Source organism: Corvus moneduloides, chromosome 1, assembly GCF_009650955.1.
Source record: "Corvus moneduloides isolate bCorMon1 chromosome 1, bCorMon1.pri, whole genome shotgun sequence".
NCBI lineage: Eukaryota > Metazoa > Chordata > Aves > Passeriformes > Corvidae > Corvus > Corvus moneduloides.
The window spans coordinates 123,495,261-123,521,993 of NC_045476.1; the positions used below are offsets into that span (position 1 = coordinate 123,495,261).

Sequence of the window (26,733 nt, forward strand, 5' to 3'; positions counted from 1 at the left end):
TGGGATCAGGGCTGGGATTTGGGATTTTCGGTATTTTTGGGGATTTTTTGGGAATTTTTGGGATTTTTAGGGATTTTTTTGGGGAATTTTGGGGATTTTTGGGGATTTTTTTGGGATTTCTCATCCCTATGGATTTGGGATGGGATCAGGGCTGGGATTTGGGATTTTGGGGATTTTTTTGGGGAATTTTGGGGATTTTTTTTGATTTTTTGGGGAATTTTGGGGGTTTTTGGGATTTTTTTGGGATTTCCCATTGCTGGGGGTGTGGGATGGGATCAGGGCTGGGATTTGGGATTTTTGGGGATTTTGGGGGGATTTTTTTGGGAATTTTTTTGGAATTTTGGGGAATTTTGGGGATTTTTTTGGGATTTCCCATCCCTGTGGATTTGGGATGGGATCAGGGCCGGGATTTGGGATTTGGGGAATTTTGAGGATTTTTGGGGATTTTTTTGGGGATTTCCCATCCCTGTGGAATTTGGGATGAGGACCTGCAGATTCCGTGGGATTTGGGGAAGGAATTCCTGCCCGGGAGGGGCTGGGATGGAATTCCCGGGGAGTTTTGGCCTTTCCATCCCTGGAATTCCCGGCTTGGAGCCATCCTGGGATATCGGGAATGCTTGGAATGGGATCATCCTTAAATCCCTTCCATCCCAACCCATCCCAGAATTCCTGGAATCCCTGGAAGGGCCCAATTCCAGCTGGGAGCGATCGGGGAGAGCGGGAATGCGGAATCCTCCGAAAATCTGGGAATTTTGGTGGGAATCCTGGTTGAAATCCTGGAATTCCGTGGGAATCCGACTAAAATCCTGGAATTCTGTGGAATCCCGTTAAAAAATCCTGGAATTCTGTGGAAATCTAAAATCCTGGAATTCTGTGGAATCCTGTTAAAAAATCCTGGAATTCTGTGGAAATCTGACTAAAATCCTGGAATCCTGTGGAATTCTTCCAAACTCATGGAATTCCTTGGAATCCTCCTCAAATCCTGGAATTCCGAGGGACCCCGCCTGAGAATCCGGGAATTCCATGGAATCCTGCTTAAAAATCCTGGAATTCTGTGGCTTCCCAGCTAAAATCCTGGAATTCCAAGGGGCCCGGACTGAAATCCTGGAATTCGGTGGAATCCCTGGGGAAATCCTGGAATTCCATAGAATCCCAGTTAAACCACTGGAATTCTATGGAATCCCAATTGAATCCATGGAATTGCCTGGAATCCCAATAAAACCCCTGGAATTCCCTGGAATCCCAATGAAACCTCTGGAATTCCGTGGAATCCCAACTAAACCCCTGGAATTCCCTGGAATCCCAGTTAAACCCCTGGAATCCCAGCTAAACCCCTGGAATTGCCTGGAATCCCAACTAAACCCCTGGAATTCTGTGGAATCCCAATAAAACCCCTGGAATTCCCTGGAATCCCAACTAAACCCCTGGAATTCCCTGGAATCCCAATAAAACCCCTGGAATTCCCTGGAATCCCAACTAAACCCCTGGAATTCCGTGGAATCCTGGTTAAATCCCTGGAATTCCCTGGAATCCCAATGAAACCCCTGGAATTCCGTGGAATCCTGGTTAAACCCCTGGAATTCCCTGGAATCCCAACGAAACCCCTGGAATTGCCTGGAATCCCACCTCAAAATTCCCGACAATCCATGGAATCCCCGCTCTCAAAGCCCTGGAATTCCCTGGAACCCCCCATCCCGAAATCCCCAGCATTCCCAGCACCATCCAATCCCACCCAACCGTTCCCGGGCTTTTCCCCCCCTCAAATCCCGCCTGGAAAATTCTTCGGGATTCCCTTCCCGGCCTTCCCGGATCCCGTTTTTCCGCAGGATCGGAGCGAGGCGGAGCCGGAGAAGCTGCGGAGCGGCCTCGTGCTCTGCTACGGCCGCGTGGCCGAGGCGGCGCCTCCGGAGCTGCTGCGATCCCGCCTGGAATCGCCGATCCTGGAAAACCTCCTGCAGCTCGGCCACACCAAGGTGAGCCCGGCACGGCTCCGGCACGGCTCCGGCACGGCTCCGGGATTCCTGGGATTGGCCCGGCATGGCTCCGGGATTGCTCCGGGATTGCTGGGATTGGCCCGGCATGGCTCCGGGATTGCTCCGGGATTGCTCCGGGATTCCCGGGATTGGCCCAGGATTGGCCCGGGATTGCTCCGGGATGGCTCCGGGATGGCTCCGGGATGGCTCTGGGATTCCCGGGATTCCTGGGATTGGCCCAGCATTGGCCCGGGATGGCTCCGGGATTCCCGGGATTGGCCCGGCATGGCTCCGGGATTGCTCCGGGATTGCTCCGGGATTCCCGGGATTGGCCCAGGATTGGCCCGGGATTGCTCCGGGATGGCTCCGGGATGGCTCTGGGATTCCCGGGATTCCTGGGATTGGCCCGGGATTGCTCTGGGATGGCTCCGGGATGGCTCCGGCATGGCTCCGGGATTCCTGGGATTGGCCCGGCATGGCTCCGGGATTGCTCCGGGATGGCTCTGGGATTCCCGGGATTCCTGGGATTGGCCCGGGATTGGCCCGGGATGGCTCCGGGATTCCCGGGATTGGCCCGGCATGGCTCCGGGATTGCTCCGGGATGGCTCCGGGATTCCCGGGATTGGCCCAGGATTGGCCCGGGATTGCTCCGGGATGGCTCCGGGATGGCTCTGGGATTCCCGGGATTCCTGGGATTGGCCCGGGATTGGCCCGGGATTGGCCCGGGATGGCTCCAGGATTGCCCTGGGATTCCCAGGATTCCTCTGGGATTGCTCCAGGATTTGCCTGGGATTGCTCCGGGATGGCTCCGCGATTGCTCCGGGATTGCTCTGGAATTGCTCCAGGATTCCTGGGATTGCTCTGGGATTTCCAGGATTCCCCTGGGATTGCTCTGGGATTCCCGGGATTGTTCTGGGATTGCTCCAGGATTTTCCTGGGATTCCCAGAATTGCTCCGGGATTGCTCCAGGATTCCCCCAGGATTCCTGGGAATCCCCTGGGATTGCTCCGGGATTCCCCCGGAATTGCTCTGGGATTCCCTGGATTCCCAGAATTCCCCTGGGGTTCCTCCAGGATTCCTGGGATTCCTGGGATTTCTCCGGAATTTGGGGCAGAGCTTTCCCGGGGCATTTTGGAGCTCGTTTTTCCTGCCGGGATTTGGGTTTTCCAATGGAATTCCGGTTTTTCCCAATGGAATTTCGGTTTTTTCCAATGGAATTCCGGTTTTTCCAATGGAATTTCGGTTTTTTCCAATGGAATTTTGGTTTTTCCAATGGGATTTTGGGGTTTTTTCCCACCAGAATTTTGGTTTTCCCACCGGGATTTTGAGTTTTCCCGATGGAATTTCAGCTTCCCACTGGAATTTCGGTTTCCCAATGGGATTTTGGGGTTTTTTCCCCACCGGAATTCCAGTTTTTCCCAATTTTTCCAATGGAATTTTGATTTTTCCCACTGGAATTTGGGGTTTTCCCGTTGGAATTTTGGCTTTTCCTGCTGGAAATTTGGAGTTTCCCCCTGGAATTTTGGATTTTCCTGCTGGAATTTTCATTTTCAGCTGGAATTTTGGAGTTTCCGGTTGGAATTTGGGGGTTTTCCCGCTGGAAATTTGGATTTTCCAGTGGGAATTTTGGATTTTCCCGCTGGAATTTTGGCTTTTCCAGCTGGAATTTGGATTTTCCCGCTGGAAATTTTGAGTTTCCCGCTGGAATTTGGGTTTTCCTGCTGGAATTTCGATTTTCCGGCTGGAATTTGGGGATTTTCCCGCTGGAATTTTGGCTTTTCCCGCTGGAATTTGGGGATTTTCCCGCTGGAATTTGGGATTTTCCCGCTGGAATTTGGGATTTCCCACTGGAATTTTGGGATTTCCCGCTGGAATTTGAGGATTTTTCCTGATGGGAATTTTGTTTTTCCGCCCATTCAGGTTCTGGGAATAAAAGTAGAGCCCAAGGTAGGGATTTTTGGGATTGCTTTTGGAATTCTCTCTCTTTGGAATTCTCCCTCTGGAATTCTCCCTCTTTCCGCCTTTCCCTCTCATTCCGTGCTGGAATCGCTTCCCGGAAAAACCCCGGAATTCCCGGGAAAAAGGGTCGGGAAAAGGCAGACACTCCCAGATTTTTCCAGAATTCCCGGGGGTTTTTTTGGAATTCCTGGATTTTTCCAGAATTCCCAGCTTTTTCTGAAATTCCTGGATTTTCCCGGAATTCCCAGATTCTCCCAGAATTCCTGGGGTTTTTTGGAATTCCCAGATTTTTCTGACATTCCTGGATTTTCCTGGAATTCCTGGATCTTTCTAAAATTCCCGGATTTTCCCCGAATTCCTGGATTTTTCCGGAATTTCTGGGGTTTTTGGAAGTCCCAGCCTTTTCTGGAATTCTCGGATTTTTCCAGAATTCCCAGATTTTCCCTGAATTCCTGGGGTTTTTTAGGAATTCCTGGATTTTCCCAGAATTCCCGGATTTTTTCTGGAATTCCTGGATTTTCCCTGGAATTCTTGGAGTTTTTTTTAATTCCCGGATTTTCCCAAAATTCCTGGGTTTTTCCAGAATTCCTGGATTTCCCTGGAATTCCGGGTTTTTTGCAAAATTCCCAGATTTTCCCAGAATTCCTGGGTTTTTCCAGAATTCCTGGATTTCCCCAGAGTTCCCGGATTTTCCTGGAATTTCTGGATTTTTTTGGAATCCCTGGATTCTTCCAAAATTCCCAGATTTTCCCAGAATTCCTGGACTTTTCCCAGAATTCCCGGATTTTCCTGGAATTCCCAGATTTTCCCAGAATTCCTGGGTTTTCCTGGAATGCCCACATTTTTCCCAAAATTCCCAGATTTTCCCAGAATTCCCAGATTTTCCTAGAACTTCTAGGTTTTTCCTGGAACTCCCAGATTTTTCCAAAATTCCTGGATTTCCCCAGAATTTCTGGGTTTTCCCAGAATCCCCGGGGTTTTCTGGAATTTCCAGATTTTTCCAGATTTCCCAGGTTTTTTTTGAATTCCCGGATTTTTCCAAAATTCACGGATTTTTCTGGAATTCCTGGATTTTCCCGGAATTCCCAGCTTTTCCGGGAATTCCCGCTTTTCCCGGGCTCTGCTCCCCCTTCCCGGCTCTCCGGGGGCTCCCTGGGATTGGGGATTGGGGGGGGCTGGAATTCCCTGGGAACGGGAGGAGAAGGAAGGGAGAAATTAAGGACTAATTAATAGGATTAATAACCATTAATTATTCATTATTAACGATTAGAAGTTATAGTCATTTATTAATTATTAATTAGCAGTATTAATATTTATTAATTATTAATGGATATTTTTAATCGTTAAAACATATCCATCACTGATTATATTATTAATTAGTAATAAATAATAATGGTTATTAATGAAAAATTGCTAACGGGCACTGCTTATTAAGGCTATTAATTACCTATTAATTATTAATTATTCTATTATTAAAAGGCTTTCTAATCAATTTCTGAATTTTGTAATTAATGATAAATTTATTAGAAAGTAATTGGATTATTTATCGGATTTGCGATCAAATTATTATTCGGTTATTAGGCTAATGATGATGTTATTAATTATAAACTGTAGGATTAATGCTGTTATTAATTAAATGAAGCGATTCTCTGGGTTATTAATTTATTGCCATTAATGATCTCGTTTCATTGACGTTAATTAATTACTCTTTCCCTGAAATTAGTTATTTATTTAATTATTGACGTTAATTCTCTCTCATTTTATCATCATCAGTTCTTTATTTTATTAACGTTAATAATCGATTGCTTTAGTGGCATAATTAATAACTAATTGATTGGCGTGAATTATTAATTATTTTAATAATGCTCCTTTTATTCTTGGATTATTTTTATTATTATCTTGATTAATTTATAGCTATTAATGGTACTCATTATTTAATTATTATTAACTTGATTGTTTTGCAATTTCCATTATTATCTCAATTATCAATTTTACTAAAAGTAAATTTAGTGTCTATTATTTATTATTTATTATTTATTATTATTTATTATTCATTATTCATTATTTATTATTATTGATTTGTTATTTATTATTTATTATTGGCTTTTTATTCATTTTTTAAAATTGTTTGTTATTTATAATTTATTATTTGTTATCATTTATTATTTTGAAATATTTATTATTAATGTTCATTAGTAGTTACCGATATTTATTCATGTTTATTAGTATTTATTAACGTTTATTAATATTTATTAATGGGGTTTTTTGGGGATCTTTTCATGTTTTCACCTTTATTTCCAATTCCATTTCTTTCTCTTCCCTTGACGGTTTCATTATTGGAGCACAAATCGATCATTAATAATTATTATTAATCCTTATTAGCGTTATTAATTCCTATTAATTACCATCGATTCATCCTAGCAGTAGGATACGTTATCTTGGAGGCCGATCCCGATCCTGAGGATCCCCATCCCAGAGGGAGGCAGATCCCGGGAATTCCGATCCCAGGAATCCCAATCCCAGAGTTCCCAATCCCAGAAATCCCAGTGCCAGAAATCCAAATCCCAGGAAATCCCGATCCCGGAAATCCTGATCCAGGAAATCCTGATCCAGGAAATCCCGATCCCAGAGTTCCCATCCCGGGAAATCCCAATCCCAGAAATTCCAATCCGGGAAATCCCGATCCCGGAGTTCCCAATCCCGGGAATCCTGATCCAGGAAATCCCGATCCCAGAAATTCCAATCCCAGAAATTCCAATCCCGGAAATCCCAATCCCAGGAATCCAAATCCCAGAGTTCCCAATCCCAGGAATCCCAGGAATCCCGATCCCAGAGTTCCTGATCCCAGTGATCCCAATCCCAGTGATCCCAATGATCCCGATGATCCCGATGATCCCAATCCCAGCAATCCCCAGTCCTGTTGATCCCGATGATCCCAATCCCAACGATCCCAATGATCCCGGTGATCCCGGTGATCCCAATGATCCCAATGATCCTGATCTCAGTGATCCCAATCCCAGCAGTCTCCGATCCCACTGATCCCAGTGATCCCAATGATCCTGCTGATCCCAATCCCGCTGTTCCCACTGTTCCCACCATTCTCTCTGATCCCAATCCCTCCGTTCCCAATCCTGCCGTTCCTGGTGATCCCGGTGATCCCAATCCCACCATTCCCAGTGATCCCAATCCTGCCGTTCCTGGTGATCCCGGTGATCCCAATCCCACCATTCCCAGTGATCCCAATCCTGCTGTTCCCACCATTCCCGCCATTCCCAGTAATCCCAATCCTGCTGATCCCAGTGATCCTGATGATCCCGCTGATCCCAATCCCGCTGTTCCCTCTGATCCCAGTGATCCCAGTGATCCCAATCCCGCTGTTCCCTCTGATCCCGATGATCCCGGTGATCCCAATCCCTCTGTTCCCGTCGATCCCATTCCCACCGTTCCTGGTGATCCCAGTCCCGCCGTTCCCGCTGATCCCGCTGATCCCAGTGATCCCAGTGATCCCAGTGATCCTGGTGATGCCAATCCCGCTATTCCCAGTGATCCCAAACCCGCTGTTCCTGGTGATCCCAGTGATCCCAGTCCCGCTGTTCCCGCCGATCCCGCCATTCCCAGTGATCCCAATCCCGCTGTTCCCACCATTCCCAGGGATCCCAGTCCCGCCATTCCCAGGGATCCCAATCCCGCCATTCCCACCGTTCCTGCTGTTCCCGCTGATCCTGGTGATCCCAGTGATCCCAATCCTGCTGATCCCAGTGATCCCAATCCCGCTGTTCCCGCTGTTCCAGCTGATCCTGGTGATCCTGGTGATCCTGCTGATCCCAATCCCACTGTTCCCGGTGATCCCAATCCCACTGATCCCGGTGTTCCCGCTGATCCCAATGCCGCTGATCCCGCTGATTGCAGTGATCCAGGTGATCCCAATCCCAGTGATCCCGGTGATCCCAGTGATCCCAATCCCTCTGTTCCTGGTGATCCCAATCCCGCTGTTCCCACCGATCCCGCTATTCCCAGTGATCCCGGTGTTCCCGCTGATCCCAGTGACCCCAATCCTGCTGTTCCCACCATTCCCAGTGATCCCAATCCCGCCGTTCCCGGTGATCCCGCTGATCCCAATCCCGCTGATCCCAATCCCGCCATTCCCGCTGATCCCGCTGATCCCAATCCTGCCGTTCCTGCTGATCCCGCTGATCCTGCTGATCCCGCTGATCCCAATGCCGCCGTTCCCGGTGATCCCGGTGATCCCGGTGATCCCGCTGATCCCACTGATCCCAATGCCGCCGATCCCGCTGATCCCGCTGATCCCGGTGATCCCGCTGATCCCGGTGTTCCCGCCGATCCCGCTGATCCCGGTGATCCCGCTGATCCCGCTGATCCCGCTGATCCCAATGCCGCCGATCCCGCTGATCCCGGTGATCCCGCTGATCCCGCTGATCCCGCTGATCCCGCTGATCCCGCTGATCCCGCTGATCCCAATGCCGCCGTTGCCGCTGCTCCGCAGGACGCGGCGCTGAAGCTGAGCCTGGCCCGCAGCATCTCCATGATCGGCCGCGCCCTCGGCAGCTCCGGGAGCGGCTCCGGGAACGGCTCCGGGAACGGCTCCGGCTGCCGGAATCAGCCCGGGAGCATCGCCCGCAAGGCTGAGCTCGTGATGCTCATGGTGGTGAGGGACTGGGAGGGACTGGGAGGGCACTGGGAGGGACTGGGAGGAACTGGGAGGGCACTGGGGGGAACTGGGAGGGACTGGGGGAAACTGGGAGGGCACTGGGAGGAACTGGGGGGGTTGGGGGGGACTGGGAGGGACTGGGGGGGGATTGGGAGGGACTGGGAGGGGACTGGGAGGGCACTGGGGGGAACTGGGAGGGGACTGGGAGGGCACTGGGAGGAACTGGGAGGAACTGGGAGGGCACTGGGGGGAACTGGGAGGGGATTGGGAGGGCACTGGGAGGGGACTGGGAGGAACTGGAGGGAACTGGGAGGGCACTGGGAGGAACTGGGGGGGAACTGGGAGGGACTGGGAGGGCACTGGGAAGGTCGTGGATCCTTTGGAGCTGCGGGATCCGCGCTGGGATCCGCCCTGGGATCTCCCTTGGGATCCGCCCTGGGATCCGCCCTGGGATCCGCCCCGGGATCCGCGCTGGGGGATATTCCGGAGGGAATTCCCATTGCCGCTCTTTTCCCAGGAATTCCTGAAGGCGGAGCCTCCGGAGGCGCTCCGGACGCGGCTGCGGCAGGGGGCGCTCGGCACCTGCACCCACCTGGTGTATCCATGGCAACGGCGGCGGCGCCGCAGCCTCCGGAAGAGGGATTTGGGAATGGGAATGGGATTGGGGTGGGGATTGGGATGGGATGGGATTGGGGTGGGGAATGGGAATGGAAATGGGAATGGGATTGGGAATGGGATGGGATTGGGATTGGGAATGGGATGGGATTGGGGTGGGGGTGGGAATGGAAATGGGAATGGGATTGGGAATGGGATGGGATTGGGGTGGGGGTGGGATCGGGGAGGGGAATAGGATGGGAGTGAGGAGGGGAATGGGGTGGGATAGGGAATGGGATGGGAATGGGGTTGGGATGGGATGGGAATGGATTGGGAATGAGGAATGGGAATGGGGATGGGATCGGGATAGGATGGGAATGGGATTGGGATTGGGATGGGAATGGGATTGAGAATGGGGTGGGATTGGGATTGGGATTGGGAACGGAAATGGGATGGGGAATGGGGATGGGATTGGGGTGGGAATGGGAGTGGGATGGGATTGGGAACAGGAATAGGACGGGATTGGGGATGGGAATGGGGATGGGATAGAAACGGGATTGAGAATGGGAATGGGGATGGGAATGGGATTGGGATTGGGAACAGGAATGGGAATGGGATTGGGGAGGGGAATGGGATGGGGATGGGGATGGGGATGAGATGGGATGGGAATGGGATTGGGATGGGATTGGGGTGGGAATTGGAGTGGGATGGGATTGGAAACGAATGGGATGGGAACAGGAATGGGAATGGGATTGGGAAGGGGATGGGATTGGGATTGGAGCTGGGAATGGGATTGGGAATGGGGATGGGATCTTTTTCCCTCTTTTCCCCCTTTTCCCCTCTTTTTCCCTTTCTTTCCCCTTTTCCCTCCTTTCCTTTTTCCCCCTTTTCCCTCTCTTTTCCCTTTTCCCTCTTTTTTCCCCCTTTCCCCTCTCCTTTTTCCCCTTTCCCCCCTTTTTTCCTCTCTTTTCCCCCTTTTCCCTCTCTTTTCCCTCTTTTTCCTCTTTTCCCTCTCTTTTCCCTTTCCTTCCCCTTTTCCCTCTTTTCCCCCTTTTCCCTCTTTTTCTTCTCTTCCCCCTTTTCCCTCTTTTTTTGTCTTTTTCCCTCTTTTCCCTCTTTTTCCCCCTTTTCCCCCTTTTCCCTATTTTTCCCTCTCTTTTCCCTCTTTTCCCTCTCTTTTCCCCCTTTTCCTTCTCTTTCCCCTCTTTTTTCCCCTTTTCTCTCTCTTTTCCCTTTCTTTCCCCTTTTCCCTTTTTTCCTTCTTTTTCCTTTTTTCCCCTTTCCCCTCTTTTTCCCTCTTTTTTCCTCTTTTTCCCTCTTTTTCCCGTTTTCCCCCTTTTTTCCTCTCTTTTCCCCCTTTTTCCTCTCTTTTTCCCCCTTTCCCCCCTTTTCCCCTTTTTCCCTCTCTTTCCCCCCTTTTCCCCTTTTTCCCTCTCTTTCTCCCATTTTCCCCCCTTTTCCCTTTTTCCCTTTCTTTTCCCTCTTTTCCCTCTTTTTCCCCCTTTTCCCTATTTTTCCCTCTCTTTTCCCTCTTTTCCCTCTTTTTTCCCCCTTTTCCTTCTCTTTTCCCTCTTTTCCCCCTTTTCTCTCTCTTTTCCCTCTTTTCCCTTTTTTCCTCTCTTTCCCCCCTTTTTTCCTCTTTTTCCCCCTTTTCCCCTTTTTCCCTCTCTTTCCCCCCTTTTCCCTCTTTTCTCCCATTTTTCCCCCTTTTCCCCCCTTCTCCCTTTCTTCCTTTCTTTTCCCTCTTTTCCCTCTTTTCCCTCTTTTCCCTCTTTTCCCTCTTTTCCCTCTTTTCCCTCTCTTTCCCCTTTCCCCTCCACCCCCTCACTCTCCCCAAATCCCCGAAATTCCCGACCTCTCCTCAAACCCCATTCCCAGATCCTCCCTCTTCCTCCCAGCCCCGCCCATCCCGGAATCCCCCAGCGGGAATTCCCATCCCACCGCTCATTCCCGGCCTTTTCCTTATCCCGGGATCAGCGCCCTGGAGCCGCCCCTGAGCGATCCCGAGCGCTCCGAGCTCCTGGACACGGCCTTGGGAAGCGTCCTGGGGCTGCCCCCTCTGGAATCCGCGAGAGGCCGGGAAGAGCCCGGAGCCGAGGTGGGAATTCCAAAGAATTCCGGGGGGGAAGAAATCCGGGAATTCCGGGATGGGTTTGGGCGGGAAAAGCAGCTGAATTCCCATCGCGTTCCCGGGGCGGCTCCCGATATTCCGGCTCCTTCCCGGGAAGCTCCCAGGGATGGAGCAGCCCCGGATTCTCTGGGAATTCCGGCCCCAGATCCCGGGGGAGCCGTGGGAGTTCTGCTCTTCCATGCTCGTCCCCATTCCCAAAATTGCCATTCCCAGAATTCCCAAAATTCCCAGAATTCCCATTCCCCCTTTTCCCATTTCCCCTTTTCCCATTTCCGCTTTTCCCACCCCATTCCCAGAATTCCCAGAATTCCCAGAATTCCCAGAATTCCCATTCCCAATCCCATTCCCAGAATTCCCATTCCCAGAATTCCCAGAATTCCCATTCCCCCTTTTCCCATTCCCAAAATTCCCACTCCCATTCCCAGAATTCCCAAAATCCCCATTCCCAGAATTCCCATCCCCATTCCCATTCCCATTCTCAAAATTCCCATTCCCAGAATTCCCAAAATTCCCATTCCCAGAATTCCCACCCCATTCCCAGAATTCCCATTCCCAGAATTCCCATTCCCCTTTTTCCCATTCCCATCCCCAGAATTCCCAGAATTCCCATCCCATCCCCCTTTCTCATTCCCAGAATTCCCAGAATTCCCAAAATTCCCATTTCCAGAATTCCCATTCCCCTTTTTCCCATCTCATTCCCAGAATTCCCATTCCGCCTTTCCCACCCCATTCCCGAAATTCCCATTCCCAGAATTCCCAGAATTCCCATCCCCATTCCCAGAATTCCCATTCCCCAAATTCCCATTCCCCTTTTTCCCATCCCCAGAATTCCCATCCCAGAATTCCCAGAATTCCCAGAATTCCCAGAACGCAGCCGCTGCTTCCCAGTTTTTTCCCGGAGCGCTCCGTGGCCGCACTTAACGAGGGCCGGGAGCAGCTGGAAAATTCCCGTGGTTTTTTCCTGGGATTTTGCTCCTTTTCCTGGAACTTTATCCCAAAAACCATTCCCGGGATGAGTCACCCCTGCTCGGGATTTCGGGAAGTGGGGCCGGGATGGGCTTGGAGGGGCTTTCATCCCGAAAAAATTCCAGGAATTCCCGGATTTTATTCCTTCGGAGCCTTTTCCGAAATATCCCGGGATTTTTTGGGGCTCATCCAAAGGAATTCACCCCAAAAAAGTGGGAAAAGGCCGAAATTCCCAGATCTTTTCTGGGATAACGCCGGCCTTGGATGGGCTCGGTGACTTTTCCAAGCCCAGAATTCCCGGATTTTATTCCTTCGGAGCCTTTTCCGAAATATCCCGGGATTTTTAAGTGTCTCACCCTCTGGAATTCCCCCCGAACAAGTGGGAAAAGCCCAGAATTCCCGGATTTTTTCTGGGATAACGCCGGCCTTGGATGGGTTTGGCCACTCCCAAGGGTTCTTCCGAGCCCGGAATTCCCGGATTTTTTCTGGGATAACGCCGGCCTTGGATGGGTTTGGCCACTCCCAAGGGTTTTTCCGAGCCCGGAATTCCCGGATTTTTTCCAGGAGCTCTTCCAGGCGGCGCTGGCCGCGCTCCGGGAGCTGCTCCGGGCTCTCCTGCGGCGGCGCCTGAACCCCCTGGGCCTCCAGGAGCTCTTTGCCGTGAGTTCCCCGGGATTCGGGAATTCGGGGGATTTTAGGAATTGTGGGAATTTTGGGAATGGGAATTCTGGGAATTGTGGGAATTTTGGGAATGGGATTGGGAATGGGATGGGAATTGGGAATTCTGGGGATTTTAGGAATTTTGGGAATGAAATGGGATGGGAATTCTGGGAATTTTGGGAGCTCCAGGAGCTCTTTGCCGTGAGTTCCCCGGGATTCGGGAATCCTCGGGAATGGGACGGGAATTCGGGGGATTTGGGGAATTGTGGGAATTCTGGGAATGGGAATGGGATTGGGAATTCTGGGAATTTTGGGGATTTTGGGAATGGGAATTTTGGGATTGGGAATTCTGGGGATTTTAGGAATTGTGGGAATTTTGGGAATGGGAATGGAATTGGGAATTCTGGGAATTTTGGGGATTTTGGGGAATTTTGGGAATGGGATTGGGAATGGGATGGAAATTCCGGGAATTTTGGGATTGGGATGGGAATTGGGAATTCTGGGAATTCTGGGAATGAGAGTGGGATGGGAATTATGGGGATTTTAGGAATTGTGGGAATTTTGGGAATGGGATTGGAAATGGGAATGGAAATTTTGGGAATTCCGGGAATGGGATGGGAATTGGGAATTCTGGGAATTCTGGGGATGGGAATGGGAATTCTGGGAATTCTGGGAATGGGAATGGGATGGGAATTTTGGGGATTTTAGGAATTGTGGGAATTCTGGGAATGGGATTGGGATTGGGAATTCCGGGAATTTTGGGGATTCTGGGAATTCTGGGGATTTTAGGAATTGTGGGAATTTTGGGAATGGGATCGGGAATGGGAATGGAAATTCTGGGAATTCTGGGAATGGGATGGGAATTGGGAATTCTGGGGATTTTAGGAATTGTGGGAATTTGGGGAATTTTGAGAATTTTTAGAATTTTGGGAATTCTGGGAATGGGATGGGAATTGGGAATGGGAATTGGAATTCTGGGAATTCTGGGGATTCTGGGAATTCTGGGGATTCTGGGGATTCTGGGAATGAAATGGGATGGGAATTCTGGGAATTCTGGGAATTCTGGGGATGGGAATGAGATGGGAATGGAAATTCCGGGATTGGGAATTCTGGGAATTGTGGGAATCCTGGGAATGGGAATTTTGAGAATTCGGAAAATGGGAATTCCGGGAATTTTGGGAGCTCCAGGAGCTCTTTGCCGTGAGTTCCCCGGGATTCGGGAATCCTCGGGAATGGGACGGGAATTCGGGGGGTTTGGGGAATTGTGGGAATTCTGGGAATGGGATTGGGAATTCTGGGAATTTTGGGGATTTTGGGAATGGGAATTCTGGGAATTGTGGGAATTTTGGGAATGGGATTGGGAATGGGAATGGAAATTCTGGGGATTCTGGGAATGGGATGGGAATTGGGAATTCTGGGAATTCTGGGAATGGGATGGGAATTGGGAATTCTGGGGGTTTTAGGAATTGTGGGAATTTGGGGAATTTTGGGAATTTTTAGAATTTTGGGAATTCTGGGAATGGGATGTGAATTGGGAATTCTGGGAATTCTGGGGATGGGATGGCAATTGGGAATTCTGGGGATCCCCGTCCCGCCGAACGGCTCCGAGGCTCGTTGCCAGGCTCCGGAATTCCAGGATTTCCCCCCGTTCCCAGCACTTAGGGCCCTGGCTGAAGTCGCCGCGGGCGCGGGAGCGGCGGCGCGCCGTGGCCCTCGCCTCCGCCCTGCTGGAATTCTTCCTGGAGGAGCTGCACGGCAGCGTGAGTGCCCGGCCGGCGCCGCGCCGCCGCCCGGAACTCCCGGAATCCCCACCGTTCCCAGCATCCCCACCATTCCCAGCATTCCCAGGCCCGCCGTTCCCATTCCCATTCGTGGAATTCCCAGCCCATTCCCAGAATTCCCATTCGCAGCATTCCCATCCCATTCCAGCCCAGAATTCCCGGAATTCCCGGAATTCTCAGAACTCCCATTCCCGCAATTCCCATCCCATCCCATTCCCGGAGTTTCCATTCCCAGAATTCCCGGAATTCCCATTCCCAGAATTCCCATTCCATCCCATTTGTGGAATTTCCAGATTTCCCAGAATTCCCAGAATTCCCATTCCATTCCCAGAATTCCCAGAATTCCCAGAATTCCCATCCCATTCCATCCCATTCCCAGCATTCCCATTCCCAAAATTCTCAAAATTCCCATTCCCACAATTCCCAGAATTCTCAAAATTCCCATCCCATTACCAGAATTCCCGGAATTCCCATTCCTGGAATTCCCATCTCCACAATTCCCATTCCCAGAATTCCCAGAATTCCCATTCCCATCCCATCCCCAAATCCCCCAAATCCCCCAAATCCCCAATCCCCCAATCCCCCAAATCCCCCAAATCCCCCAATCCCCAAATCCCCAAATCCCCCAATCCCAAATCCCCAAATCCCCCAATCCCCAAATCCCCCAATCCCCAAATCCCCCAATCCCCCAATCCCCAATCCCCAAATCCCCCAATCCCCCAATCCCCCAATCCCCCAATCCCCAAATCCCCAAATCCCCCAATCCCCAAATCCCCAATCCCCAATCCCCAAATCCCCCAAATCCCCCAATCCCCAAATCCCCCATCCCCAAATCCCCAATCCCCAATCCCCCAATCCCCCAATCCCCCAATCCCCAATCCCCAATCCCCCAATCCCCAATCCCCCAATCCCCCAATCCCCAAATCCCCCAATCCCCAAATCCCCAAATCCCCCAATCCCCCAATCCCCCAAATTCCCCAAATCCCCCAAATCCCCAAATCCCAAATCCCCCAAATCCCCCAAATCCCCCAATCCCCCAAATCCCCAAATCCCCCAAATCCCCAAATCCCCCAAATCCCCAAATCCCCCCAATCCCCAAATCCCCAAATCCCCCAAATCCCCAAATCCCCCCAATCCCCAAATCCCCAAATCCCCCAAATCCCCCAAATCCCCAAATCCCCAAATCCCCAAATCCCCAAATCCCCCAAATCCCCAAATCCCCAAATCCCAAATCCCCCAAATCCCCCAAATCCCAAATCCCCCAAATCCCCCAAATCCCCAAATCCCCAAATCCCCAAATCCCCCAAATCCCCAAATCCCCCAAATCCCAAATCCCCCAAATCCCCCAAATCCCCAAATCCCCAAATCCCCCAAATCCCCAAATCCCCCAAATCCCAAATCCCCAAATCCCCCAAATCCCCAAATCCCCCAATTCCCAAATTCCCCAAATCCCCCAAATCCCAAATCCCCCAAATCCCCCAAATCCCCAAATCCCCAAATCCCCCAAATCCCCAAATCCCCAAATCCCCAAATCCCCAAATCCCCCAAATCCCCCAAATCCCAAATCCCCAAATCCCCCAAAATCCCCAAATCCCCAAATCCCCAAATCCCCCAAATCCCCAATCCCCCAAATCCCAAATCCCCAAATCCCATCCCCAATCCAATCCCCAATTCCCAAATTCCCCAAATCCCCCCAATCCCCCAAATCCCCCAAATCCCGAAATCCCCAAATCCCTGAATCCCCCCAAATCCCCAATCCCCCCAAATCCCCCAAATCCCCCAAATCCCCCAAATGCCCCAAATCCCCCCAAATCCCCCAAATCCCCCCAAATTCCCCAAATCCCCCCAAATCCCCCAAATCCCCCAAATCCCCAAATCCCCAAATCCCCCAAATCCCCCATTCCCAAATCCCAAATCCCCCAAATCCCCCAAATCCCCAAATCCCCAAATCCCCAAATCCCCCCAAATCCCCAAATCCCCCCAATCCCCAAATCCCCCAAATCCCCCAAATCCCCAAATCCCCCAAATCCCCAAATCCCCCAATCCCCCAATCCCCAAATCCCCCAAATCCCCAAATTCCCAAATCCCCAAATCCCCAAATCCCCAAATCCCCAAATCCCCCAAATCCCCAAATCCCCAAATCCCCCAAATCCCCCAAATCCCCAAATCCCCCCAAATCCCCCCAATGCCCCAAATCCCCAAATCCCCAAATCCCCCCAATCCCCAAATCCCCAAATCCCCAAATCCCCCCAATCCCCCCAATCCCCAAATCCCCAAATCCCCCAAATCCCCCAAATCCCCCAAATCCCCCAATCCCCAAATCCCCCAAATCCCCAAATCCCCAAATCCCCGAATCCCAGAATTCCCGCCATTCCCGCTGGAATTCCCGCCATTCCCGCCATTCCCGCCTTTCTCTCCCGCTCCAGGCGCTGTCGCCGTTCCCGGCCTCGGCCTCGCTCCTGGCCCTGCTGGCCCCGCGCTGCTCCGACGCCGCCGCCGGCGTGGGCGCCGCCGCCCTGGACTGCGTGGGGGCCGTGCTGCGCATCGAGCAGCGCTGCCAAGGTGGGCCTGCCTGGGATTATGGGGAATTCGGGGGTTTTCTGGGAATTTTTGGGATTTTTTGGGATTTTTTGGGGATTTTTTGCAATTTTTTTTGGTTTTTTTTGGAATTTTTTGTGATTTTTTTTTAATTTTTTGTGATTTTTTTTTTGTTGTTTTTGGGCTTTTTTGGGGGAAATTTTTGGGGATTTTTAAGGGATTTTCTTGGGAATTTTTGGGAATTTTTTGGGAATTTTTTGGGGATTTTTTGCAATTTTTTTTGGATTTTTTTGGAATTTTTTGGATTTTTTTGGATTTTTTTTGATTTTTTGGGCGTTTTTTGGGGATTTTTTTGGGATTTTTTGGGATTTTTTTTGGATTTTTTTTGGATTTTTTGGGATTTTTTGGGGATTTTTTGGGATGTTTTGGGGATTTTGGGAGATTTTTTTGGGATTTTTGGGATTTTTTGGGGGGAATTTTGGGGGTGTTCTGGGCGCCGCCGCCCTGGACTGCGTGGGCGCCGTGCTGCGCATCGAGCAGCGCTGCCAAGGTGGGCCTGCCCGGCATTTGGGGAGTTCGGGGGTTTTCTGGGAATTTTTGGGATTTTTTGGGATTTTTTGGGGATTTTTTGCAATTTTTTTTGGTTTTTTTTGGAATTTTTTGTGATTTTTTTTTAATTTTTTGTGATTTTTTTTTTGTTGTTTTTGGGCTTTTTTGGGGGAAATTTTTGGGGATTTTTAAGGGATTTTCTTGGGAATTTTTGGGGATTTTTTGGGAATTTTTGGGGATTTTTTAGGATTTTTTGGATTTTATTTTTGAGTTTTGGTGGATTTTTTGGGGATTTTTTTGGAATTTTGGGGGTGTTCTGGGCGCCGCCGCCCTGGACTGCGTGGGGGCCGTGCTGCGCATCGAGCAGCGCTGCCAAGGTGGGCCTGCCCGGCATTTGGGGAGTTCGGGGGTTTTCTGGGAATTGCTTGGGATTTTTGGGGATTTTTTGGGATTTTTTTGCGATTTTTTTTGGGGTTTTTTTTGAATTTTTTTTTAATTTTTTGTGATTTTTTTTTGTTTGTTTTTGGGCTTTTTTGGGGGAAATTTTTGGGGATTTTTAAGGGATTTTCTTGGGAATTTTTGGGGATTTTTTGGGAATTTTTTGGGAATTTTTTGGGAATTTTTTTTGGATTTTTTTGGAATTTTTTGGATTTTTTTGGATTTTTTTTTATTTTTTGGGCGTTTTTTGGGGAAATTTTTGGGATTTTTTTAAGGGATTTTTTTGGGATTTTTTTTTGGATTTTTTGGGATTTTTTGGGGATTTTTTGGGATGTTTTGGGGATTTTGGGAGATTTTTTGGGGATTTTTGGGATTTTTTGGGGGGATTTTTGGGGGTGTTCTGGGCGCCGCCGCCCTGGACTGCGTGGGCGCCGTGCTGCGCATCGAGCAGCGCTGCCAAGGTGGGCCTGCCCGGCATTTGGGGAGTTCGGGGGTTTTCTGGGAATTGTTTGGGATTTTTGGATTTTTTTTGAATTTTTTTTGATTTTTTTGTGATTTTTTTTGATTTTTTTTTTAATTTTTTCGATTTTTTTTGGGAATTTTTTTGGGATTTTTTAGGGGATTTTTTTTGGATTTTTTGGGAATTTTTGGGGAATTTTTAGGGGATTTTTTGGGAGTTTTTGGGGATTTTTTTGAGTTTTGGTGGATTTTTTGGGGATTTTTTTGGAATTTTGGGGGTGTTCTGGGCGCCGCCGCCCTGGACTGCGTGGGCGCCGTGCTGCGCATCGAGCAGCGCTGCCAAGGTGGGCCTGCCCGGCATTTGGGGAATTCGGGGGTTTTCTGGGAATTTTTTGGGAATTTTTGGGAATTTTTTGGGATTTTTTGGGATTTTTTTGGGGGTTTTTTTGAATTTTTTTTTGATTTTTTTTGAATTTTTTGTGATTTTTTTTTGTTTGTTTTTGGGCTTTTTTGGGGGAAATTTTTGGGGATTTTTAAGGGATTTTCTTGGGAATTTTTGGGGATTTTTTTGGGAATTTTTGGGGATTTTTTAGGATTTTTTGGATTTTATTTTTGAGTTTTGGGGGGATTTTTTGGGGATTTTTTTGGAATTTTGGGGGTGTTCTGGGCGCCGCCGCCCTGGACTGCGTGGGGGCCGTGCTGCGCATCGAGCAGCGCTGCCAAGGTGGGCCTGCCCGGCATTTGGGGAATTCGGGGATTTTCTGGGAATTTTTGGGATTTTTGGGGATTTTTTGGGGATTTTTTGGGATTTTTTTTAATTTTTTTTGGAATTTTTTGTGATTTTTTTTTGAATTTTTTGTGATTTTTTTGTTGTTGTTTTTGGGCTTTTTTGGGGGAAATTTTTGGGGATTTTTTAGGAATTTCCTTGGGAATTTTTTGGGAATTTTTTGGGAATTTTTGGGGAATTTTTTGGGGTTTTTTGGGGATTTTTTGCAATTTTTTTTGGTTTTTTTTGGAATTTTTTGTGATTTTTTGTTTTTGTTTTTGGGCTTTTTTGGGGGAAATTTTTGGGGATTTTTAAGGGATTTTCTTGGGAATTTTTGGGGATTTTTTGGGAATTTTTTGGGAATTTTTTGGGAATTTTTTGGGGATTTTTTGCAATTTTTTTTGGATTTTTTTGGAATTTTTTTGATTTTTTTGGATTTTTTTTGATTTTTTTGGCGTTTTTTGGGGAAATTTTTGGGATTTTTTAAGGGATTTTTTTGGGATTTTTTTTTGGATTTTTTGGGATTTTTTGGGGATTTTTTGGGATGTTTTGGGGATTTTGGGAGATTTTTTGGGGATTTTTGGGATTTTTTGGGGGGATTTTTGGGGGTGTTCTGGGCGCCGCCGCCCTGGACTGCGTGGGGGCCGTGCTGCGCATCGAGCAGCGCTGCCAAGGTGGGCCTGCCCGGCATTTGGGGAGTTCGGGGGTTTTTTGGGAATTGTTTGGGAATTTTTTGGGGATTTTTTGGGATTTTTTTGGGGTTTTTTTTGGGTTTTTTTGGAATTTTTTGGATTTTTTTGGATTTTTTTTTGATTTTTTTGGGCGTTTTTTGGGGAAATTTTTGGGATTTTTTAAGGGATTTTTTTGGAATTTTTTTTGGATTTTTTGGGATTTTTTGGGGATTTTTTGGGAATTTTTTGGGAATTTTTTGGGGATTTTTTGCAAATTTTTTTGGATTTTTTTTGGAATTTTTTTGATTTTTTTGGATTTTTTTTTGATTTTTTGGGCGTTTTTTGGGGAAATTTTTGGGATTTTTTAAGGGATTTTTTTGGGATTTTTTTTTGGATTTTTTGGGATTTTTTGGGGATTTTTTGGGATGTTTTGGGGATTTTGGGAGATTTTTTGGGGGAATTTTTTGGGGATTTTTTTCATTTTTGGGGGATTTTTGGGGAATTTTTTTAGGGATTTTTTGGGATTTTTTTGGGATTTTTTGGGATTTTTTTGGGATTTTTTGGGGTTTTTGGGGGATTTTTTTGGGATTTCTTGGGGATGTTTTGGGGTATTTTTTGGGGAATTTTGGGGGGGATTTTTTGGGATTTTTTGGGGATTTTTTGAGGGATTTTTTGGGAATTCCTGGAATTCTCTTCCCCATCCAGGATTTTCCCGGGATCACCGGGATGAGCTCCTGGCTGGGATTGGGGTGGGAATTCCTGGAATTTGGGGGATTTTTTTGGAATTTTTTGGGGATTTTTTTTTTTGGGGGGGGGGGGAATTTTTGGGGTGTTTTGGGATTTTTTGGGAATTCCTGGAATTCTCTTCCCCATCCAGGATTTTCCCGGGATCACCGGGATGAGCTCCTGGCCAGGATTGGGGTGGGAATTCCTGGAATTTTGGGGATTTTTTGGCGAATTTTTTGGGGATTTTTTCGGGATTTTTTTGGGACGTTTTGGGATTTTTTGGGAATTCCTGGAATTCTCTTCCATGTTCCAGGATTTTCCCGGGATCACCGGGATGAGCTCCTGGAAGCGCTGGGATCCCTCAAGGCGGGGCTGGAAAACGCCGACGGCTCCGTCCTGTTCCGGACCTGCTCCCGCGTGGCCTCGGTGCGCAGCGGGAAACGCCCAGGGCCGAACTGGTTTGGACTGGGAAGGGCACTGGGAGATACTGGGAGGGATCGGGGGGGACTGGGAGATACTGGGAGATACTGGGATGGCACTGGGAGATACTGGGAGGGACCTGGGAGATACTGGGAGGGATCTGAGGGGCACTGGGAGATACTGGGAGGGATCGGGGTGGTACTGGGAGGGATCTGGGGGGACTGGGAGGGATCGGGGGGGGGTACCGGGAGATACTGGGATGGCACTGGGAGGTATTGGGAGATACTGGGATGGCACTGGGAGATACTGGGAGGGACCTGGGAGATACTGGGAGGGATCTGAGGGGCACTGGGAGATACTGGGAGGGATCGGGGTGGTACTGGGAGGGATCTGGGGGGACTGGGAGGGATCGGGGGGGGGTACCGGGAGATACTGGGATGGCACTGGGAGGTATTGGGAGATACTGGGATGGCACTGGGAGATACTGGGAGGGATCTGAGGGATACTGAGAGATACTGGGATGGCACTGGGACATACTGGGAGGGACCTGGGAGGTACTGGGAGATACTGGGATGGCACTGGGAGATACTGGGAGGGACCTGGGGGATACTGGGAGGGTCCTTGGTGGTACTGGGAGGGATCTGGGAGGTACTTGAGGTACTGGGAGATACTGGGAGGGACCTGGGGGATACTGGAAGTTACTGGGAGGGCACTGGGAGATACTGGGAGATACTGGGATGGCACTGGGAGATACTGGGGGATACTGGGAGATACTGGGAGGGTCCTTGGGGATACTGGGAGGGATCTGAGGGGTACTGGGAGATACTGGGGGATCCTGGGATGGCACTGGGAGATACTGGGGGATACTGGGAGATACTGGGGGATACTGGGAGGGATTGGGAATGGGAATTCTGGGAATGGGATGGGATTGGGATCGGCACCGGGATCAGGATTGGGATCAGGAACGGGATTGGGATCGGGATCGGGATCAGGATCAGGAATAGGATTGGGAATGGGATGGGAAGGGGAATGGGATCGGGATCGGGGTCGGGATCGGGAATGGGATTGGGATTGGGATTGGGATGGGGATGGGGATCGGGATCAGGAATGGGGTCAAGATTGGGAATGGAATCGGGATGGGGAATGGGATCGGGGTTGGGAAGGGGATCGGGATCGGGATCAGGAATGGGATCAGGAGCAGGATGGGGATGGGAATCAGGATGAGGATCAGGAACGGGATTGGGAATGGGATCGGGATGGGGATGGAGATCGGGAATGGGATCGGGAACGGGAATGGGATCGGGATGGGGATGGAGATCGGGAATGGGATCGGGAACGGGAATGGGATCCGGGTGGGGAATGGGGATCAGGATCAGGATCAGGATTGGGATTGGGATCAGGAACGGGAATGGGATTGGGCGATGGGGATTGGGATCAGGATTGGGGTTGGAATTGGGATTAGGAATGGGATTGGGATTGGGAATGAGATCGGGAATGGGATCAGGATGGGGAATGGGATCGGGAATGGGAATGAGATCGGGAATGGGATCAGGATGGGGAATGGGGATGAGGATTGGGATCGGGATTGGAATTGGGATTGGGAATGGGATCAGGAATGGGATCGGGATGGCAATGGGGATCAGGATCGGGAATGGGAATGGGATCGGGCTGGGGAATGGGATTGGGATGGCGATGGGGATCAGGATTGGGATTGGGAATGGGATCGGGGTTGGGATCGGGATCGGGAACGGGATCAGGATTGGGAATGGGATTGGGATGGCGATTGGCATTGGGAATGGGATCAGGAACGGGATGGGGATGGGAATCAGGATGGGGATCAGGATCAGGAATGGGATCGGGATGGAGATGGGGATCGGGAATGGGATCAGGATGGGGAACGGGATCAGGATGGGGAATGGGATCGGGAATGGGATCGGGATTGGGAACGGGATCGGGATGGCGATTGGGATAAGGATCAGGATTGGGATCGGGATCGGCCGCTCCCCTTTCCCCCCTGGAAAAGCTCCGGCTGATTCCCGACGGCAGCGGGAGCCGGAGCCGCCTCTCCCGGCATTCCCGACCTCATCCCAACATTCCCGACCTCATCCCAACATTCCCGGCCTCATCGCAACATTCCCGGCCTCATCCCGGCGTTCCCAGCCTGATCCCGGCATTCCCGACCTCATCCCAGCATTCCCAACCTCATCCTGGCATTCCCAACCTCATCCCGACGTTCCCGGCCTCATCCCGGCATTCCCGACCTCATCCCAGCATTCCCAACCTCATCCTGGCATTCCCAACCTCATCCCGACATTCCCAGCCTCATCCCGGCATTCCCGACCTCATCCCGGCGTTCCCGGCCTCATCCCGGCGTTCCCAGCCTGATCCTGACATTCCCGACCTCATCCCGGCGTTCCCAACCTCATCCCAGCATTCCCAACCTCATCCTGGCGTTCCCAACCTCATCCCGACATTCCCGGCCTCATCCCGGCGTTCCCGGCCTCATCCCGCTGTTCCCAGCCTGATCCCGGCATTCCCGACCTCATCCCGGCCTCATCCTGGCATTCCCAACCTGATCCTGGCGTTCCCGACCTCATCCCAGCATTCCCAACCTCATCCCGGCATTCCCAGCCTGATCCCGGCATTCCCGGCCTCATCCCGGCATTCCCAACCTCATCCTGGCGTTCCCAACCTCATCCTGGCATTCCCGACCTCATCCCGGCCTCATCCCGGCATTCCCGACCTCATCCTGGCGTTCCCAACCTCATCCCGGCATTCCCAGCCTGATCCCGGTCTGATCCCAGCATTCCCAACCTCATCCCAACCTCATCCCGGCCTCATCCCGGCTCTCCCGCTCCCCGCAGGCCATCGGGATGCGGATCCCTCCGGAGCAGCTGCTCAGCCTCCTCCTGGCGCTCTTCGAGGGCCTGGAAGATCCCGACGGGAATTGTTCCCGCGCCGCCTCCGTCATCATCAACTCCCTGCTGCGGGAACGGGGCGGAATCCTGCGGGAAAAGGTCCCGCTCCCAATGCAGAGGGCTCGGGAATTCCTCGGGATGTGGGAGAGGGGTTGGGAATTCCTTGGGAAATGGGTTGGGAATTCCTGGGGATGTGGGAAATGGTTGGGAATTCCTCGGGATGTGGGTTGGGAATTCCTCAGGATGTGGGTTGGGAATTCCTCGGGAAATGGGCTGGGAATTCCTGGGGATGTGGGAAATGGGTTGGGAATTCCTTGGGAAATGGGTTGGGAATTCCTGGGGATGTGGGAAATGGGTTGGGAATTCTTTGGGATGTGGGAAATGGGTTGGGAATTCCTTGGGAAATGGGTTGGGAATTCCTTGGGATGTGGGAAATGATTGGGAATTCCTTGGGAAATGGGTTGGGAATTCCTCGGGATGTGGGAATGGGTTGGGAATTCCTGGGGATGTGGGAAATGGGTTGGGAATTCCTTGGGAAATGGGTTGGGAATTCCTTGGGATGTGGGAATGGGTTGGGAATTCCTTGGGAAATGGGTTGGGAATTCCTGGGGATGTGGGAAATGGTTGGGAATTCCTTGGGAAATGGGTTGGGAATTCCTCGGGATGTGGGAAATGGGTTGGGAATTCCTTGGGAAATGGGTTGGGAATTCTTTGGGATGTGGGAAATGGGTTGGGAATTCCTTGGGAAATGGGTTGGGAATTCCTTGGGATGTGGGAAATGGTTGGGAATTCCTTGGGAAATGGATTGGGAATTCCTCGGGATGTGGGAAAGGGCTTGGGAATTCTTTGGGAAATGGGTTGGGAATTCTTTGGGATGTGGGAAATGGGTTGGGAATTCCTTGGGAAATGGGTTGGGAATTCCTTGGGATGTGGGAATGGGTTGGGAATTCTTTGGGATGTGGGAAATGGGTTGGGAATTCCTCGGGATGTGGGAATGGGTTGGGAATTCTTTGGGAAATGGGTTGGGAATTCCTGGGGATGTGGGAATGGGTTGGGAATTCCTTGGGATCGCTCGTACCCCAAAATGTCCCCGAAGTCCCTAAAATCAGCCTGGAATCCCCGAAAATTCCAAAGAAATCCCAAAAAATCCCCCACAAAATGGGATTGAGAATGGGATTGGGAAAGGGATGGGATGGAAATGAGGATGGGATGGGAATGGGATTTATGGGATGTATGAGATTGGGATGGGATTGGGATGGGAACAGGAATGGGAATGGGATTTATGGGATTGGAATAGGATGGGAATGGGATTGGGATTGGGAATGGGATTTATGGGTTTTTTGGGAATGGGATGAGAATGGGATTGGAACGGGATGGGATGGGATTGGGATTGGGATGGGATGGGATTGGAATGAGATGGGATGGGATGGGAATGGGGATGGGATTTAAGGGATTTATGGGATTTATGGGATTTATAGGATTGGGAATGGGAATGGGATTGGGATTGGGATGGGGATGGGATGGGAATGGGATGGGAATGGGATTTATGAGATTGGAATGGGATTTATGGGATTGGGAATGGGATTGGGATAGGGAATGGGAATGGGAATAAGAGTGGGAATGGGAGCGGGAATGGGATTTATGGGATTGGAATGGGATGGGAATGGGAATGGGAATGGGATGGGATTTATGGGATTTATAGGCTTGGAATGGGATGGGATTGGGATGGGATTGATGGGATTGGGAATGGGATAGGAAGGGGATGGGATGAGATGGGAATGGGAATGGGGATTTATGGGATTGGAATGGGAATGGGATTTATGGGAATGGGATGGGAATGAGATGGGAATGGGATTTATGGGATTTATGGGATTTATGGGATTTATAGGCTTGGAATCGGATGGGATTGATGGGATTGGGAATGGGATGGGATTTATGGGATTTACGGGAATGGGATGGGAATGGGATTTATGGGATTTATGGGATTTACGGGAATGGGATGGGAATGGGATTTATGGGATTTATGGGATTTATGGAGATGGGATGGGAATGGGATTTATGGGATGGGATTGGGAATGAGATTGATGGGATTGGAATGGGATGGGATTGGGATTGGGATGGGATTTATGGGATTTATAGGCTTGGAATTGGATGGGATTGGGATGGGATTTATGGGATTGCGAATGGGATTGGATTTATGGGATTTACGGGATTTACGGGATTGATGGGATTGGGAATGGGATTGGCAATGGGATGGGATTGGGAATGGGATTGGGAATGGGATGGGATTTATGGGATTTATGGGATTTATGGGATTGGGAATGGGATTGGGAATGGGATGGGATTTATGGGATTTACAGGATTTACGGGATTTACGGGAGTGGGAAGGGGATTGGCAATGGGATGGGATTGGGAATGGGATTGGGAATGGGATTGGGAATGGGATGGGATTTATGGGATTTATGGGATTTATGGGATTTACGGGATTTACGGGATTTACGGGATTTATGGGATT

At 50.1% G+C, this 26,733-nt stretch overlaps 1 protein-coding gene across 4 annotated transcripts in view; it reads left to right on the forward strand.

Annotated features, from left to right (window-relative positions):
• The window catches only part of MROH1 (maestro heat like repeat family member 1), a 76,161-nt gene that overhangs the window by 28,701 nt on the left and 20,727 nt on the right, over nt 1-26,733 (forward strand). For 2 of the 4 annotated variants that reach the window (XR_004243338.1, XM_032125521.1), the window contains exons 21-30: nt 1,827-1,973; nt 3,894-3,920; nt 8,437-8,598; nt 9,119-9,198; nt 11,173-11,293; nt 12,857-12,952; nt 14,608-14,712; nt 17,160-17,295; nt 21,194-21,306; nt 24,165-24,317. Coding sequence is in view for 2 of the 4 variants with exons in the window: in XM_032125521.1 (XP_031981412.1) it covers nt 1,827-1,973; nt 3,894-3,920; nt 8,437-8,598; nt 9,119-9,198; nt 11,173-11,293; nt 12,857-12,952; nt 14,608-14,712; nt 17,160-17,295; nt 21,194-21,306; nt 24,165-24,317 (1,140 nt within the window). In the remaining 2 variants the exon portion in view is untranslated. The remainder of the gene's footprint in view (nt 1-1,826; nt 1,974-3,893; nt 3,921-8,436; nt 8,599-9,118; nt 9,199-11,172; nt 11,294-12,856; nt 12,953-14,607; nt 14,713-17,159; nt 17,296-21,193; nt 21,307-24,164; nt 24,318-26,733) is intronic. The other 2 variants (XR_004243339.1, XM_032125536.1) reach the window with 1 other exon arrangement.